Source organism: Acomys russatus, chromosome X, assembly GCF_903995435.1.
Source record: "Acomys russatus chromosome X, mAcoRus1.1, whole genome shotgun sequence".
Classification (NCBI taxonomy): domain Eukaryota; kingdom Metazoa; phylum Chordata; class Mammalia; order Rodentia; family Muridae; genus Acomys; species Acomys russatus.
Window position 1 is genome coordinate 51,090,215 of NC_067169.1, and position 19,012 is coordinate 51,109,226.

General features: G+C 37.8%; 1 protein-coding gene across 4 annotated transcripts in view; it reads left to right on the forward strand.

Annotated features, from left to right (window-relative positions):
- Eda (ectodysplasin A) overlaps positions 1–19,012 on the forward strand; it is a 388,917-nt gene that overhangs the window by 288,383 nt on the left and 81,522 nt on the right. For all 4 annotated transcript variants that reach the window (XM_051142162.1, XM_051142163.1, XM_051142160.1 and 1 more), the window contains exon 2: positions 1,616–1,721. In XM_051142162.1, coding sequence (XP_050998119.1) covers positions 1,616–1,721 — 106 coding nt within the window. The remainder of the gene's footprint in view (positions 1–1,615; positions 1,722–19,012) is intronic.

The following is a 19,012-nucleotide window of genomic DNA, read 5'->3' on the forward strand; positions in this document are numbered from 1 at the left end:
AGGGTCCACAGCTGACTCAGATCATTGATGAATTTTCTCCCCAAGCAGCCTGCATAGCATCTTCTAATAGTATGAATGCTAGCCAGCAGGGAAGGTGCTTCTAGTTCAGTTCCAACTTGGTTTCTCTGTGTCTTCTAACTTAAGTATGTGCTGTCTTCAGCAATAGGATCTTACCATCTAGTTCTGGTAGGCAACGAAGAGCAATGACAATAGCTCATATTGTGTTAGGAGGGTCTAAGAGCTTCCTAGAGAATGGCCTCTTCATGTTGATCAACCTAAATGTTTTGAAATGCAATATGACTAATAATCTACAGGTTACATATATTCCTTTATTGTTTTATATTTAGTAAATGAATCTATCCCCCTAGATGACTGTGCCTTAAGGATACTGGATATACTTGTTTGATATAAAGAATCATAGGGATCTTTGATGAGAAAGAATCAAATCATAGGGATTTAAAGAAAGTTTGTATAGACTGTTAAGATTTTCATGGGAACAGCCCATTTTTTCAACTAATAAATGCACCATAATGAAGACTCTGAAATTACTATTTTTTCAGCTGACAATAGAATGAAAATGCATTCATTTTAAGTTTCAAAATAATGAATGTATTTAAAATAGCAATATCTAATATTTATTGGGTATGTATTGTATAAGCTAGATAGTATGATAATCCTACAACTGCTTTCTGAGTAAAGTGCTATTCAGATGAGGAAATTAAAGCTTGAGAAAATTGTCCAAGGTTACACAGCTGGTAAGTGGGAGAGTTAGGTTTAGAAAAACCCAAGTCTAAAGCACTGTCCATTGTTTACCTTATGCACATCGTCTCACCTCAAGTGTATACTTAAATTAAGATTGTCATTAAAGTAGTCCCATTCACATGAAAAACATTATATTACTATAAGCAATGATTATAAAGCAGCAGAGGACCAAACATCAAAATGAGTATTTTTCAATACAAGACTTATTTCATCAGATACATTATTGTATAAAAACATAGTAGTTGAGTGAGAACAAGTTTAGGTTTTCCTTAAAAGCTGCCAAACAGAAGAGTAAAACAACCTCTTCGAATTTCAATAAAATGAGCCTTTTAGACCACATGATCTGGTGAAATTTGGGAGGGGCAGAGAATTGTTGTGTACTTCATCATGACTTAACCCCCATGAGAGTTGACATACTAGCACTCCAAGATTGGATGTTCCTCACTTTAGAAACAAATTAAATGCAGAGCACAAATAAGAATATGACAAAATCAGATGCATATGATAATGAAGTCCAAGGGGTAATAGAAAATCCGAGGCTAGTTCTGGATAGCCATCAGTAATGTGGGAGGAAAATTAGAAATTTGTGGCAAACTCCAGAAGATTGTAGACAAATGTAACGTATTTAGAACAGAATAGAGAGGCTCCAGAGATTAACCAAAATTTCATACCTACATGAATAGAATAGTAATGATCCCATGATCAAAGTCATATGAAAAGTGAAAGGAAAGGTGGGCTCAGACTTTAGATATATTGAGTTTAAGGTTATATTGAAAGGCCGTAGGTAGGTTTCTCATGTTTGATATAGATAACTGGGGCCAATCTTTGACACATCTACTTATGAATTTTACAGATGGCCCTCCTGAATTTCTTCTTTCCTGATGAAAAGGCATATTCTGAAGAGGAAAGTAGGCGTGTTCGCCGCAATAAAAGAAGCAAAAGTGGTGAGGGACCAGATGGTAAGTCTACTCAAGAGATCCTTTATCACTCTGAGTTAATAAAATACGTATTAGAGCTCATGTATTATCCGAAGATCACAACTCTTTTTTACAGCCTAACCTGTTAATCAATCCTTTAGCATAGAACTAACATCCGCTAACTTCAGATAGCTTCAGTTCTTTTGTAGTATGTTTGGAGGCCATGGTGGCATTTGTGTCCCTCAAGGACCTCCTCTCTCCTGGGGACATATCCATACCAGCTATGTCCACCAAGACAATTTGATCCTATTTTTTGGAACTGATAGTGTTTTGCCATGCTGTCATTTATGTGATGTATTAATTTCAATGATAATTATAACAATTTTGGTATCTGCTACTATGTTCAAACCTAAACCAAAGCATGTAGCATTACTCTGTAAGTTCTTTGAGGACAAGGATCCACTTCCCTTATTATAACACTATAATCTTTGCCTCACTGTTGTGTTGTAATGTAACATGATAGTGTTTACTGTCCCTTCAGCTAAGCAGTGATTCACCCATGAAAACCATTCCCATTATGGGTGTAATAGCTTTGAGTTAACTAGTAGTACATTCAGTAGGATGACAAATGTTGACTTAGCTCGTGGGCAGGGTCTTTGAGTCACTGTATTTCAATGTTACTCTGTCAGTTGACAGAATGCTACCCCTTTGGCACAGAGGTTTATAGGATACATAGCTCTGGGCTGTTGAAAAGCCATCTGGATTCAAAGACAGTGTGTCTGGCTACATCTGCTGATGATATGTGTCTGTAGGGGGTTACAAAGCAATATGATTTTATAAAGATGAAAATGAGATTTTTAAGCTGACATTTGTCAATGTGAGTAAGGGCCAAAGATAGAAGCAGTTCCAGAAAGTGGAAGCAATTGAAGAGATGGCGTTAGTACTGCCTTAGAGTTAAGGATAAGGGGTACCAAGGGATCATGGAATTGTCTAAGATATTTATCCTGTTGCCTAGGAGGCTATAGAACCATCTCTTTAGATGTGACGAGTGTCTCAATGAGTTAAAAGGTGGCAAGCCAATTCAAATCTCCTTTTTGAAAACCATTCTTGTTATTCTGCTGAGTATGTACTGTGTTTATCCAATACATTTTAAAAATATTTACTGAGTAAATAGAGCCAATTTATATCACACTAGGATAGAAGCACTGTAAGAATATCTGTGTTTGTTTGGTTAAGGTTTGTATTCTTACTGCCTAGACAAAGAGTTGGTACATGACAGACCTCAATGAATATTTCTTGTTCCCCAGGGGTCTTTACTTCTAGTACAGAGATAAACAGAAAACAAAGTTTGTAGTGATAAGTGCTGCGAATAAAAATATAGCAAAGAAATGGGGGGGAGAGGACAATGGAGTATGCTCTATAGTGATCGAGGGAGGTCTCTGTGATAAGGAAGCAATTGAGAACAGATCTGGGTGAAATGAAGGTGAGCCAAGTGGACTTCTGAGGGGAAGAAAGCAAACAAAGGTTTAAAGAAGACCCTATGAAGCAGAGAATGCATATGATGTATTTGAGGAAGATCAATGTGACTGGGATCAGAGTAAGAGAAAGAAAAAAGACAGTAAAATTCACACTACAGCCTTGCGAGCCGAAGCCCTGCTTTCTTCTCCTGCATGGTATGGGGAACTATTGGACAAGTTTGAATAGAGGAATGACAGGATCTGACTTATGTTTTACCAGAGTCCTTCTGACTTCTCCGATGAAAAGCATTTAGAAAAAGCAGGAACAGGGAGACTCAAAGGGGCCAATGTCCAGGCTTGGAATTGAGTGGAAGCAAGAAGTGGTATGATTCTAAAAAGGATTTTGAAAGAATGACTGATAGGATTTTGAAGACGACAATAAAGAGCCAAGAATGACCTCGAGAGTTTGGCATACAAAGAACTAAATGACTAGAGCTGCTATTTCTGAGATGGAGAAGAAAAGGGAGGAGAAGTATAGAAATGTGTGGGGAAAGAGTTATGAATTTAGAAATTAAACTAGTGAGAAAAGGAAGATATGGTAGAAGAGGGAGGGTATCAGTGATGACTATATTCACATACTTGAAATTGTCACCCTGAAACTAATGACTATGAACTACTGAATATATATTAGCATTCTTAATTTAAAATACCAAAACATAAAAGACTTTTGCTAGACCTGTTAAATTTGAGATGCCTGTTTACACAATCAAACATATATTTCAACATCACTATCTCAAGACAGTGAGTGAGTTCTGGTTTATATAAATATAGAACTTCCCAGTAAAGAAGTACATCTAAGCTGATTATGGTGGCACACACCTTTAATCCCAGCACTTAGGAGGCAGAGGCAGGTAAATCTCTCTGAGTTCCAGGCCAGTCTGGTCTACAAAGTGAGTTGCAGGATGGCCAAGGCTACACAGAGAAAGCCTGTCTCAAACAAACAAACAAACAAACAAACAAACAAAGAAGTCTATTGCTAATTAGTTTTAAATCTATAGTTATTTGATATTTTACAATACAAATTTAGATGATTTCAAATTTTCCTTACAGGTGTCAAAGAAAAAGTGATTTGCCTTATATAGTTAAAAAAATATTTCAAAAAGAAAACATTTTTTCAAAGCTCAAAAACAGGAATAAGGAACAGCTGGTAAAGGTGCTCACTGCAAGCCTGGCAATTTGAGTTCAACTCCTAGGATCCAGATGGCAGAAGAGAGTCCATGTTATCCTATGACCTCCACTTGCATCATTGCAGGAACATGCTTATATATAGAGAGAGACGGGGTCGGGGGGTGGGGAGTAGGGAGGGAGAGAGGCAGAGAGACTAAAAAAGCAGGAAACATCAGTTCTAAATTCGTACTAGTTTTGTAATCTACAGATATCCTCAGTTTGAACTTCAATACCTAAGCTATTTTACTGTTCTTTAATAAGTCTTCTATATACAGTTGAAAGGAGTGAAAACATGAATGAGGCCTCAGAGGAGTTTGCAGAGAAGCTTTGGTAAAGGTCCTGATAGATTTATAGGCAACAAGTAAAGGTGAAATACAACACGGGTTTCTAGAGTTTCATATAATATGAGGTTGACATTTCTCCCCAAAAGAGGGAATTTTAGCTGAAAAAATACTTCCATAAGCTAGACCTGGAGGCAAGTCTGTGGGGTCTTATTGACTAATGACTGATGTGCAAGGGCCTAGTTCACTGTAAGCAGTACCACTCCCGGGCTGGTGGTCCTGGGTTGTATAAGAAAGCAAGATGAACACGCCATGAAGAGCAAACCAATAAGCAGTATTCTTTAATGGCCTCTGCTCCAGTTCCTGTGTCGAGGTTCCTGCACTGAATTCCCACCCTGACTTCCCTAGGTGATGGAGTGTGACCTGAGAGTTGTAAGAAAAAAAAAATAAACCCTTTCCTCCCCAACTTGCTTCTGGTCGTGATGTTTTCTTACAGTAATAGAAACCATAACTAAGCCGCTGACTTTCCTGTTCCATTGGTCTCTTGAATTACGTCTTGCTTTCAAAAGAAAAGCAGGACTATGAAGATGGCTCAAAGGTTAAAGGGTCTTGCTGCCAAGCCTGATGGCCTGAGTTCAACATTCTACATGGTGTAGAAGGCGAGAACTGACTCCTGATATTTGTTGGCTTCCCTTCACACATGTGTGCTTGCACACACATAGATAGATAGATAGATAGATAGATAGATAGATAGATAGATAGATAGATAGATAGATAGATAGATAATTGGTGCTAGAGAGCTGACTTGACAGTTAAGAGAACTTGCCGCTGTTACAAGAGGACCTAGGTTCAGGCCCCAGCAGCCACATTGGGCAGCTCACACCTCACATAATTCCTATTTCAGGTGATCTTACACCTTCTTCTGGCCTCTGAAGGCTCTTCCATGCATGCAGTCCACTACATACACTCAGGCACACAAACATATGCATAAAATTAATTAATCCACATAATAAAGGTTAACTTTTAAAAAAAGACAGTAGGTATCTCCAGGATGTATCAAATATTTCTAACCTGTAACTTAAGAATGGTTATATTCATCTATTTCTTAATTCTGAGTATTCTGTAAGTGAAGGCGTTGATTTCTAAATTATAGGCACAAACTCAAGGTTATTTTCTCTCCAATATAAATCTTGCAATGTTGTAACAACTTTTAAAAATGAGTTTCATTTTTTTTTAATGTGTATAGATGCTTTTCCTGCATGTATGTCTGTCTGTGTACCATGTATGTGCAGTGCCCATGGAGACCAAAAGTGGTGTCAGGTTCCCTGAAATGGCATTACAGGTGGTTATTAGATGTCATATATAAGCTGGAATTGAACCCAGGTCATCTGCGTGAGCAGCAGGTGTTGAGCCAGCTTTCGGGGCCATGAATTAATTTCCTTATATGTTCTATATAGCTACACATCTGCATTAAACCTGTGTTTCTTGAACTGCCAAAAATTCTTGAATAATTTCTGAGTTCATTTATGTTAATTCTCTGAGGCTTTTGGGTCATTGTTATTCTATAAGAAAAACACGATCATTTCATGGTGTCTGCTGAGGCCCAATACATATAGAAATCTGTGTCAAGATTTTCTGATGAAGCCCATTTTCATTAATTCATAATTGCTCTGGGTGGTCATCTCTTACGGGGAGCTACATGGACTATAGAATGCATTCAGGAGCTCATGCAGTCCTAAAATCAGATAATGTATATCAAAGAGTTCTCATAGTTTACAGATACTACTTAAAAATCTGTTCTTTCCTATAGGAGCAACCTCGGGAATGAATGTAAACAATCTTAATACCATTCCACAACCATCTATCCCTGGTATTCCTATCTTCATAAGGGGGGAAAGTGCAATGTAGTGTAATAGAAAGGATACTTGACCAAGTTACAATCCATGGATCCCAATCCTGATATCCCCACTATATTGTCTGCCATATGATCCTAGAGAAGTCACATCCCACTGAGCTTTCATTTTCTAGTCTGGAAAACAAGGACAATGAACCTGGCTTAAATCATGCAATTGCTGTATTGATCTAAAGTTCCAATGGATTAAAAAAAGAAAGAAAGAAATCTTTGTAAATTACTAAATGCTGTTACTGTGTTCTTTCAAACATTGCCATTACTCTAGTAATTTATAGTATGTTATAACATTATAACATTACTCTGGTAAATTATAGTAAGTTATAACATTATAACTCAGCAGTGGTGCTGTATTTCAGAAAAATGCTCTTTCTTTTCATTGGTGCTGTTCAATAGGAGCCCATAGGAACCATAAGGAGAAATTCTAAGCTTCAGACTCTGACCTACTTCATCACTATTTTCCATGCCAGCTCCACACTATATCTGGTTGGCTTTGTCTATCCATCCCCCCCCCTCTCTCTCTCGCTGTGTGTGTGTGTGTGTGTGTGTGTGTGTGTGTGTGTGTGTGTACAATAGAGACATAGAGATGAAATAGGTGTGTGTGTCTTAGAAATTTTTGTTTTCTTTTCTACTACTATAAATGAGTAAAAATGATAAATAAATTAAGTTTGCAATGTATCCTTTGTTTTTGTTTTAAAATAACAATATAATAAGGTATAGCTACCATTAAATTGATACAGCTGGACATGAAAAGCTATGTCATCAAAAAACAGATGTTTTGTCTGTACAATTGTTAGCTAGAATTTAAAAATCATCCTAATTCTAGTATTACTACTATATTTATTGCTTTTCAGTGATCCATCACTGGGCTACTGTCAAATGAGAAAGACTAAAATCATTTTGATAACAGATAGAGTTTCAGAGGCTTATTCACAAGATGAAATTTAAGCTTGTAAAAGCTTACCGTGTGTGAACTTGAAGAGGATTGTTGATTTCAGTTGTAGAATCCCCAAGGTTACCTGCTGTTCATGGCTGCCAACAGCTTAAGGGCCCACAGCAGAACACTCTAGAAAGTGGCTTTATATCAAATAAGACATTAAGCCAGCCAAAATATCTTAGCTTGCTCTAACTCCAAAATAGCCTTGAAAGCTATATTTTATTTGATAGAACTAGTCCCACAGTAAATGATCTCAAACAGGACATCACCATTAACATTTGGTTAATGAGCATTTTTTCAAATAACAACTATTTTAGAATATCTAGTAAGACATTATCCTAGGCTCTGTAGTTGGTATAGCTACTAAACTTCTTATTATATATATACTAAATTGAACTGAATATAAGAAGTTAAAGTTTAAGTTGTTTGTCTCAGAAGACGAATGTATATTTGTTTTCTGTTGTTTGTAGTTCCTAAATTTTATATCGGTGCATAAAATCATGTATACATACATGAAAGTAAAAATAAATGTCTAGAAGGGCAAAGAAGACTCCCCAGGAGTGGGGAGAAGGAAGAGAAACGAGAGTAGGAGGGTATGGTAGGCAGAATTATGCTCAACATACATTATATAGTCATACAAAAATCTTAAAAGTACAATGAAATTTTTATAAAAGTTAAAGCTATTTAAAACTACCCATTGGATTATTTTTTGGCAATGTGGAGGATTAAACCAGTCTTGCACATGCCAGACAAACACTCTACCACTCAGCTACATCTGTATTCCCTGTTCATCGGGTTTTTATGATTATAAAAATAGCATGCATCCATTGTAAAAAAAAAAAAAAAAAAAAACACGTAACCAAGAGCCAGGCATTGGTGGTGCATGCCTGTAGTGGCAGCTGTTTTGAAAACTATCATTAAAGTCCAAGAGTTTGGAACCAGTTTTTTTTTAAATTTTTTTATTAATTTATTCTTGTTACATCTCAATGTTTATCCCATCCCTTGTATCCTCCCATTCTTCCCTCTCCCCCGCCCCATTTTCAAATTATTCCCCTCCCCTATGACTGTTCCTGAGGGGGATTACCTCCCCCTGTATATGCTCATAGGGTATCAAGTCTCTTCTTGCCAACCTGCTGTCCTTCCTCTGAGTGCCACCAGGTCTCCCCCTCCAGGGGACATGGTCAAATGTGAGGCACCAGAGTACGTGAGAAAGTCATATCACACTCTCCACTCAACTGTGGAGAATATTCTGACCATTGGCTAGATCTGGGAAGGGGTTTAAAGTTAACCTCCTGTATTGTCCTTGGCTGGTGCCTTAGTTTGAGCGGGACCCCTGGGCCCAAATCTGCCTATCATATTGTTCTACTTGTAGATTTCTAGGACCCTCTGGATCCTTTTATTTTGCTGTTCTCCCATGCGTCTCTCATTTAGAGTCCCAATAGGATGCCTTCCCCTCTGTCCCAGTTTCCTGGTAAGTGAAGGCTTTTGTGGGACATGCCCCTTGGGCTAGTATGCAGATATAAGTGAGTATATACCATTTGATTCTTTCTGCTTCTGGGTTAACTCACTCATTATGATCATTTCTAGCTCAATCCATTTATCCACAAATTTCGGGAATTCCTTGTTTTTAATAGCTGAGTAGTATTCCATAGTGTATATGTACCACAGTTTCTTTATCCATTCTTCTACTGATGGACACTTAGGCTGTTTCCATGTTCTGGCTATTATGAATAAGGCTGCTATGAACATGATTGAGCAAATTTTTGTGTGCTGGAGCATCTTCTGGGTATATTCCAATGAGTGGAATAGCTGGGTCTTGAGGAAGCCCTATTCCCATTTTTCTGAGATAGCACGAGATAGATTTCCAAAGTGGTTGTACTAGTCTGCATTCCCACCAGCAATGAAGGAGTGTTCCTCTCTCTCCACATCCTCACCAGCATGTGGTGTCACTTGAATTTTTGATCTTAGCCATTCTGATGGGTGTAAGATGGAATCTCAGAGTTGTTTTGATTTGCATTTCCCTGATGACTAAGGAGGTTGAGCATTTCTTTAAGTGTTTCTCAGCCATTTGATATTCCTCTGTTGAGAATTCTCTGTTTAGTTCCAAGCCCCATTTCTCAATTGGGTTATTTGGTTTGGTGGTGTTTAATTTCTTGAGTTCTTTATATATTTTGGATATTAGACCTTTGTCAGATGTAGGGTTGGTGAAGATCTTTTTGGAACCAGTTTGAACAACACAGACAGACTCTATCTCAGATAAGCATTAATAAATAGTTTAAGTGGTACAGGATCAGGTAGAGTAATCTGAACATGCCATCCAACTTCAGAAGTTCTATAAAGGTAATTTGTCTACCATTTGCCTGAAGGAGACAACAGCCCCAGATATGTTGAGGTTCTCTAAAGGTCCTTCCAGTCTTTTGTTCACTCTTAGTACGTGGGAGACGTGTGATCTCTTCGGCGAGGGACTTGGATTCTAATCTCAGTGCCATTAATAGTTTACCAGCAATTCATATGTCACTTCTTTCATATTAGTTTATTCTGATGGGTTAGAATTAGTACTTCCTAACTGAGAGACTCAAAACAATGTAAGGAGTTTTTTCTAATTATATGCAACTCTAGAAATTCTAATAATGTGTATCACACTGAGAACTCTAGTGAGGTAGGTACTGTTCCTGATGAGAGTTTATCATATTCCTCAAAGATACAGGGATCAGAAAATGATGCTGAATTACTACAACAGAAATTCTAATTATTTCCTTCCAGTTCTGATGCACCTTCTAATTATTCCTGATTTCTGTAATATTGTAATGATATCCAGGCTAGTTTTAACCAATTAGATAATGTCTGAATGATTAAATACTCAGGATTTCTATTTGGATGGTCAATGAGCCTCTTCATTAGCATCCATGAAGAGGCTCAGTAAGGAATATGAACATGCAAATGGCTTTAAGAAGTGAAGGATAAGAATGTTAATCTGTCAGCTAAGTGGTGAAGTGTTTCTGTATGGCTCCTCAAAATATCGTAAACAGATGTAGATGTGTAGGCAGAAGGCATCTGTTGGCTCACCCTGCGTTACTTTAGAGATTCTGCTTCTTAACCTTCTGGGTCTCTGGCCTGAGAAGTTATAGAACTTCTATATTGTGTTGTTGTTGTTGTTGTTGTTGTTGTTGTTGTTGTTATTGATTTAATACATGTTTAAGTACAGTGTTTACTGGTCATTTAGCCCTTAGATCCCCTTCACCAAATTCACAGTGGATGATTATAATTTAATGTACTAAGTGGTACGATGAATAAGTATAGGGTATTATTAAGCACACTGATACCTAATCTAAACTTAGGAAGCTAGAGCAGGCCTCCTAATAAGAGTAACATCTGAGCTACAACCTGAAAAGTGCCAGAGGGAGCGAAGTGAAGACTTGAGGGAGGAGTGAAGCCAGTAGAAAGAATGTAACTGTTAAGAAGCTTTGATTACGTTGGGAATTTGAATCATTTAAGAAACTGGAAGAATGATGTTGGCTGTGGCTCTGTCATATATAGCCTTTATTATGTTGAAGTATGTTCCCTCCAATTCTGCCCTCTCTGGTATGTTGAATTTTATCATGAAGGCATGTTGAATTTTGTCAAAGACTGTTTCTACACCTCTTGAGATGATAAGGTAGTTTTGTCTCTAAGTCCATTTATATGACTTACTACATTTATTTACATATATAGTCATATATTTATTAAACCATCCCTGCATCTCTGGCATAAAGCCAACTTGATTATGGTGGGTGATCCTCTGGATATATGCCTATGTGTAGCTTGCAAGTCGTTTATTAAAGATTTCTGCAAAACTATGTTCATCAGGAATATTAGCCTGTAGTTCATTCTTTGTTGTATCTTTCCCTAATTTGGATATTTTTATCACTACAGGCAAGCAACTCTCTCTCTCTCTCTCTCTCTCTCTCTCTCTCTCTCTCTCGCTCTCGCTCTTTCTCTCTCTCAGCAGCAGCCATTGACCTTCTGTAGTTCTTCTTCTAAATGTGGGACCATGTGAGTTTCCTTTATTGGCATGAACATGTCATTATGCTGGTCTTATTCGGACAACCATATTGTTGAGAGTTCATAACTACATTTTCCCTGTCATGTCCAGAGGACATGACCTACCAACAGATTCACTGAGCCTCTTACAAGTTGTCCATCCGTCTCTTCCATGATTTTCCTTGAGCTTTAGGTTTTAGGGATTCCATTGAAGATATAACAGTTGGGGTTGGGAACCTCACAATCACTTAGTCTCTGAATTTTGACCGGTTTTGTATCTCTGTAATAGTCTTCACTGTTGCAAAAAGAAACATCTTTGATGAGGGTTGAGAGCTACATTGAGCTGTGGGTATAAGGATTGGCATTTAAAAAGCATTAAGAAATTATCTGGTTAGGAAACTGGTAGTAATATGTTCTCTGGGTCTGTGATTTTTCCAGCCATGAGTGGTTGGCTAAGTTTACTGTACCAGGCATGAATTCCTTCCTGTTGAGCAGGTTTTAAGTCCAATAAGACAACTGTTGGTTATCCCAAAGATAAAGGTGCCAGTATTTCACCATTATGGCTATCTTGTGAGGCCAAACTATTGTGCTTCATAATCTTTACAGATGGGTAGGATTATTGTTTGCTTTTTCTCGATTGGCAGCTTGCATAGCACCTCCTGATACTGTGAAAGCCACTTCTCAGGGAAGTGACATCAGGTCAGTTCCAGCTTGATTTCTGCAAGTCCATGTCTACAGTGTTTCTTGTCTTTAGTAATTGGGCCTTACTGTCAAATTCTGAGAGACAGCCAAGGGCAACAGCAATAGCCTATATTGTTTAGGTGGTCTTCTTAGGCTAGACATATGTACATAAGCAAAGCTAAATGCATTGGGTAAGTTATATATGCATGTGTGCATATATACACATCTGCATATATATACATATGTAATGATAATAAAAAAGAAAGCATGAGTTTGAGGGGGAGGAGCTGAAGGGAAGAGAGAAGATCAGGAGTGATGTTCACACAATGCTCATGTATAAAATTCTCAAAAATAAAAAAGTATCCTATTTCTTTAAAAAAGAGTAAGGAGACATATGTATGAGTAGAGTGTAGAGGTATAAAAGAAAAGTGATGATAAGTGAGCTGTCTACTATGAATAGATCATTCAGGACTTTGGAATCCACTTTATGGAGCTTGGACGCTCCTAAAGGCAATGGAGAAACACAAGATCAATGCAAAGAATACATTATATGCCTTGTGTCTTTAAACCCTAAATGCACATAATCTGATCCTGCAGGTCCACTACATATATTTCTAGATATACTCACATGGAAAATCATCTCTCAACAGAGATGTTCTTTGCTGTACTAGTTGTAATATCACAGGACTGAAAATCACCTAAATGTCCATTATTTAGAAACTGGTTAATATGTGAAAGTCTGGGAAATAATAGTGGTTGTTTCTGGGAAAGAAAATCAAGGTTTGCAGCAGGTGTAGGAGGAAGATGACTTAATGTCCATATATTTGGGTTTTTTTTTTCTTTTTTAGCTTGGATTTCCAACTATTTAAATACATAATAAATAAAACATAATTTTATAAATAAATTAGGCATGGCATGCCACTTGGCCACCATGAGCTAAACATATTGGCAGCATCTTCATAATATGATGGCATATAATAATCTCGAGATTTGCAGGCAAATAGATGGAACTAGAAACGATCACCCTGAGTGAGGTAACCCAGACCCAGAAAGGCACGCACGATATATACTCACTTATAAGCAGTTATTAGCCATATAATACAGAATAAGCACACTATAATACACAGACCTAAAGAAGCTAAATAACAAGGAGGACCCTAGGGAGAATGCTTAATTCTTATTCAGAAGGGCAAATAGAATAGACAGTGGAAGCAGTTGGAGAGAAGGAACAGGAAAGCAGCCTACCATAGAGGTCCTCTGAAAGACTCCACGCAGCAAGGGATCAAAGCAGATGCTGAGACTCACAACCAAACTTTGGGGTGGAGTGCAGGAAGAGTTGGAGAATAGAAGGACCTACTGGGGACAGAAGCTCCACAAGGAGACCAATGGAGCCAAAAAATCTGGGCCTGGGGTGGGGGGTTGCTACAGAGACTGAGGCACCAACCAAGGACCATGCATGGTGAGGACCTAGACCCTCTGCTCAGATGTAGTAGATAGGCAGCACAGTCTCCTTGTGGGTCCCATACTATGAGGAGTAGGGGCTACCTCTGACATGGACTCTGGTGCCCACTTGTTGATCACTTCACCCTAGCTGGGCGGCCTTGCCACGCCACAGAAGAAGAGGATGCAGGCAGTCCAGCTGAGACTTGATAGGCTGGGGTCAGATATTAGGAGAGGAAGGCTCTCCCTGTCTGAGGACTAGGGGAAGGGGGGTGAGAGAGGGAGGGTGGGACCAGGAGGAGATGAGGGAGATGATATAAAGTGAATACGGTTTTTTTTTTTTTAATTAAAAAGAGATGGAAAACATTTTTGGTAGAGAAAATATAGATTTTTTTACAACCACTTTGTATATCAATCAAATTAAACATCAGGATATACTTGTCCTAGAACTCATGGTTTGGTGAATCCCACAAAAATGAGAATACTAGTGCACAGGTCTTGAATACAAGAACGTCTCAGTAGCGAAAGAGGGAATCATTTTAACAGCTACAGTTAATCAGTAAATGGCTACTTTATGATATAGCCACACTGCTGACTGTCACACAACTATTACGATGAGTTAGAGCTCTATGTGTGGATCTGAAAGACTGACAAATTCCAGAGTGATATGTATAATATGTTTCCATTTTCAGGGAAAAAAAAGGAAGATACTTTAATCCATCAAAATATTCCCATAGAAACAATCCTAGAAAGAAGCAACATCAAACAGAAAATACTGATAATTCCAGGTTGAGAGGGGTTGGGTGGAAATGGAATGGAATATGAAGTGATTATATATGTAGTTCTGTGTTATTTCAGTTACAGTGAACACATGTATCATAATGCTATGTAAAAACGTTATTAAGCGTGGATAAAGTAGGGAGAAAAGTGGACTGAAATGGGGCACAAAAGAAACAGAGAAAGCACTCAGCAAGGTGCTGCTAATCACTGCAGAAAGGACGGAGGGTGATTAAATTAAAGAAGCCGCGGCAGGCAGATTTAGTTAGTAAATGGAAACATTAGAGATTGGCCGTGTGATTGAAAGAAGACAATGATGTCAAGGAAGCCACCCAGGTTTCTGGCAAGGTGCTGTAGCATTCACTGAGATAACGATCAGGGGAGGAAGATGTGTGGTTTTAGACAGGTTGGAGCTACAGGTACCTCTGGGAAAATCAGGAGGAAAACCTATAAGCAGTCTGAGATATGCATCTGAGGCTCAGGAAAGATATAAAGGCTTCAACAGATACAGAGATCATTAGTATTAGGACTCTCTTAATTCCAAGTGATGGAGTTTTGGTCTAAACTGGTTTGTAATATTTTTAAAGAAAAGGAGGAAGATTTGTTTGCTCATTTGACTGAAAAGACCTCAATGAAGCTGGCTTTGAACATTGATTAACCTTCGGGCTTAAATGATGTCATCGAGACCTTTTCATCTATGCTTTCTTTAATACTGGCCTGTTTCTTCAGGCATGTTCTATCTATGAAATGGCAAAAATAGCTGTTAGCAGCTCTGAATTTATCTTAACAATTTAGTAAACCCAGTACAAAGAGTGTGCTTCATCCATCTGGCTGAATTCAGTAAGAAAGATGTTGACACTGGTGACAGTACTTTGAATAGTGAAGTTGGGATATAAAGGTTCAAGATGAAGCCAGATAAAGAAGCAGAAAATATCAAAGGAAAGATAGAACAGACTAATAACCTGAAATATATTAAATAGCTACTATGTTATATTAATGATATATTAATATCATATATTAATGAACTAGAGAGATGGCCCAGCCGTTAAAGGCTAGGCTCACAACCAAAAATATATCATATATTAAATACCTACTGTGTACTCCCAGGGACATCAAACTGAAAAAAACATAGTTTCTCAGTTCTGGAACTCTCAGTCTTCATAGAAAAACAAATCTTATAAGCATATTGATTTATAAGTTTACAAGGTTAGTTAACTACACCTCTTAAGAGAAATATACAATGACTGTCATATTATACATGAATGTGAGAATGAATAAGGTAATGTTTGTGTTGGATTTTGGAGGGTTAATGGGACTTTGATGAAAAGAATTAGAAAGCTCATTTCTAACAAAAAGGATAGCAAATTCGAAGGCTAATGGAACCCCTGTTTCCTTGTTCTTGTCTTGAACATTCAGCGGCTTGAAATAAACACCAAGGAAAAATACAACTAGTGAACAGGAAAAAATCCAACAAGAGCCCCCAAATAACCAAGGGTGCTTTCAGTGCCCATTCTAGTGCTTTTAAAAAATGGTATTTTAAACCCAAATTATCTTGGTATTATCTCTGCCTCACTAGTCCTTTCCTGTATTCTCCATACACTTGAGAGATCAATACTAGCAAGGTGAACCAAATTTTTCCTTGTTGCTAAATAGAAGATATGTGCTGCCTGCAATGGTTATTGTTGGCAGCAGTGTTCATTCTCTGATTTTCTACTTCCCAACCAACAGGCAAGTGAAATACAGTTAGAACAATGTTATAATTTAGAAGCAATACTTAAACCTACTTCACTTGTTGTTCAGGACTCTCAATTTAGAAGACAGAGATCGATCCTATGTCATTAACTTGTGCACCAATATGGACAGAGCTTTGGAAATGGTAAAATATACTGAGCCAGAGGTCTAACCATCTTGTGTTTTGTCAGGTGGTATTCTAGAAGAAAATTGTTTCATACAAATCTGTTATCCTTGTAGCAAAACAAGTCCTGGGCCTGGCCTGCTGCCAGAAAGTTCATAGTGTCATCTTTATAGATGAAATTCCACACATTGTTATCTTATATTTTGACAGAAGAACAGGAAGAAGACTGACTTGGTAATTTGCTATATTTCGATCCTAATCTGCTTAGAAATATGACTTCTTTAAAAGGAAATGGGAAAAGAATGTGTTTCTTATGATAGCCTCATGGTATCTCCTGAGAGAATGTTCAGTTATTGTAAATACAGCAATTTGATTCTCTCCTTGAATTTCAGATATATTTCATCTTTTAAAAATAAACTACATTGTCAACACACAGACATTGCAATCACAAAGTCACAGCAGCTGCAGATACCTACACTGGGTCTGCATAAGAATGGGTCCATCAACAGACAGGCATGGATGGAGGAGAGACTACAGGTGGCCCTACCCCTCACTGATGAACTGCATGCTACAAATAGATGAGGAGGAATCATTGACTTTAGTTGTATACCCACTGATGATTCCACAGGCTCCAATGGATAGTTGCAATCCACTGGCCACACAAAGATATGGTTAAATGAGTCCCAGAACAAAACAAAAGTCATGATTATGGGAGCGGGACAGGTAGGGAGGAAGGAAAGCTGATAGGAAAGGAGCAAGTTAAGACAGGATAGAGGGTGAAGGTAATCGGAATGTGCATGAAATTGGCAAATAACAAAATTAATAATAAAACCCTCAAATCATAAAGCATGAAATGAATGCTTCCAAAAATGGAATTTTTGTACTTCAAGTCACAGATTTAAAAAAAAAAAAAAAAGAAGAAGAAGAAGAAGAACACTTCTTAAATGAATCACAAATATTTGGGGCCCAGAGAGATCGCTCAGGGGTTAGAGGCACTTGCTCCAAGCCTGAGGACTGGAGTTGGGTCCCTGAAGCCCACAGGGTGAAAGGAAAGAACAGACTATGCATATATTTATAATATACAATGTGATGTTTTAGATGCATACTCTGGCTGATGATCAACTCAGTAATTAGCATATCTTCCAATTCAAACTTTTTTCTTTTCTATTGAAAATATTTTCTTTTTTTCTTTTTTTTTTCTTTTTTTTTTTTGAAAATATTTTCAATACAATATACTGTTTCCCTTCCCCCACCTCCTCCCAGATCCTTCCTGCTTCCCCACCCAAATCCACACCCATTCTCCCCCCTCTCAGAAAATAAATAAGCATCTAAAAAAAATGAAAACAAAGAAACCAGAATAGGACAAAACAAACATATATGAGTAAAAGAGCCAAAAAGAAAACACAAGAAGCACATACAGATGCAGAGACACACACATTTGCACACACAGAAACTCCATAAAAAACAAAATCAGAAATCATAATATATAAGCAAAAGACCGGTAAGGTTAAAAAAAAATGCCCAGACAAAACATTATGAGACGAAAAATGTTCTTTTTGTCTTGGCCTTCTATTGCTGGACATGGGGCCTAACCTATGTGTGGTTTTGTATCCCCAGTAAGAGTCCACTGAGAACATTAATTTTTCTTTTCTGCATGGTTATCAATTGGAGATGACAGCTCTTGGGTTAAGGATGGTGGCTTGTGTCTACTTCCTCTTTTAGTACTGGTAATCAGCCTGGCTTAGAACTTGTGCAGTTACTGTGCATGCTGCCACATCTCTGTGAATTCATATGTGCAACAGTTCTCTTGTGTCCGGACAGCCTTATAGTGATACTATTTAAGGATTCTATCTTCTAATCTGAAAAGCATGTGTTCCTGCTGACTGCATTCTTCCTACTTTGCCATACAACACAAAAAGCTATTTCTCCAAATATTATACCTACTGACCATTACCTCCCCTGACCTGAATCCTTTCTACCCACTCTCTGGTAACAAATCAACTTTCTTAGATTCAACATATAAGAGGCATCATGCAGTTTAATTCCTCAGTTATAATCATAATCTGTAGCAGGGGTTCTCAGTCTGTGAGGAGTCGCATATCAGATAGCCTACATATCATGTTTACATTACAATTCATAGTGCAGTTATAAAGTATCCAAAGTGCAATTATAAAGTAGCGATGAAATAGTGTTATGGTGGGAGTCAGCACAACAGGAGGAACTGTATTAAAGGGTTGCAGCATTAGGAATGTTGAGAACCACTGCGCCATGGGCTTGGTGATTTTTAAGAGGCCTTGACGAAGTTCTACTTGTCTAATTTCTTCTTAGTTTACTTTCTTCCATGTGGATGCATAAGATACATTTTCTATGTGTTTTCTGGATACTTCTTTCACCTTTCTAGCTACATGACAAGCTACAAGAGGCTAGGGATTACTTCTACCTCAGTGTGGCAACCGGCTTACATGGATAGACAAGTGGTTACTGAATGGTTTCATATGAGAGCAAACATAAAGAATATTTGAAACGTTATAAATATAGACAATAAACAATGTCCATGAAACCACAGGAGTTTTATATCATGGAGAACAGTTGGTAACTTACTAAATTGGAGGGAAGAAGTTTTATAAAAGATAACTCATGGGGAATTATCTTTTGGACTTCTTCTGATTCTATTCTTGTACCTCAATAATGGTGTTACTCACAAATGGATTTTCCAAAGACCAATACTGTACAAGATTCATAATGTTTC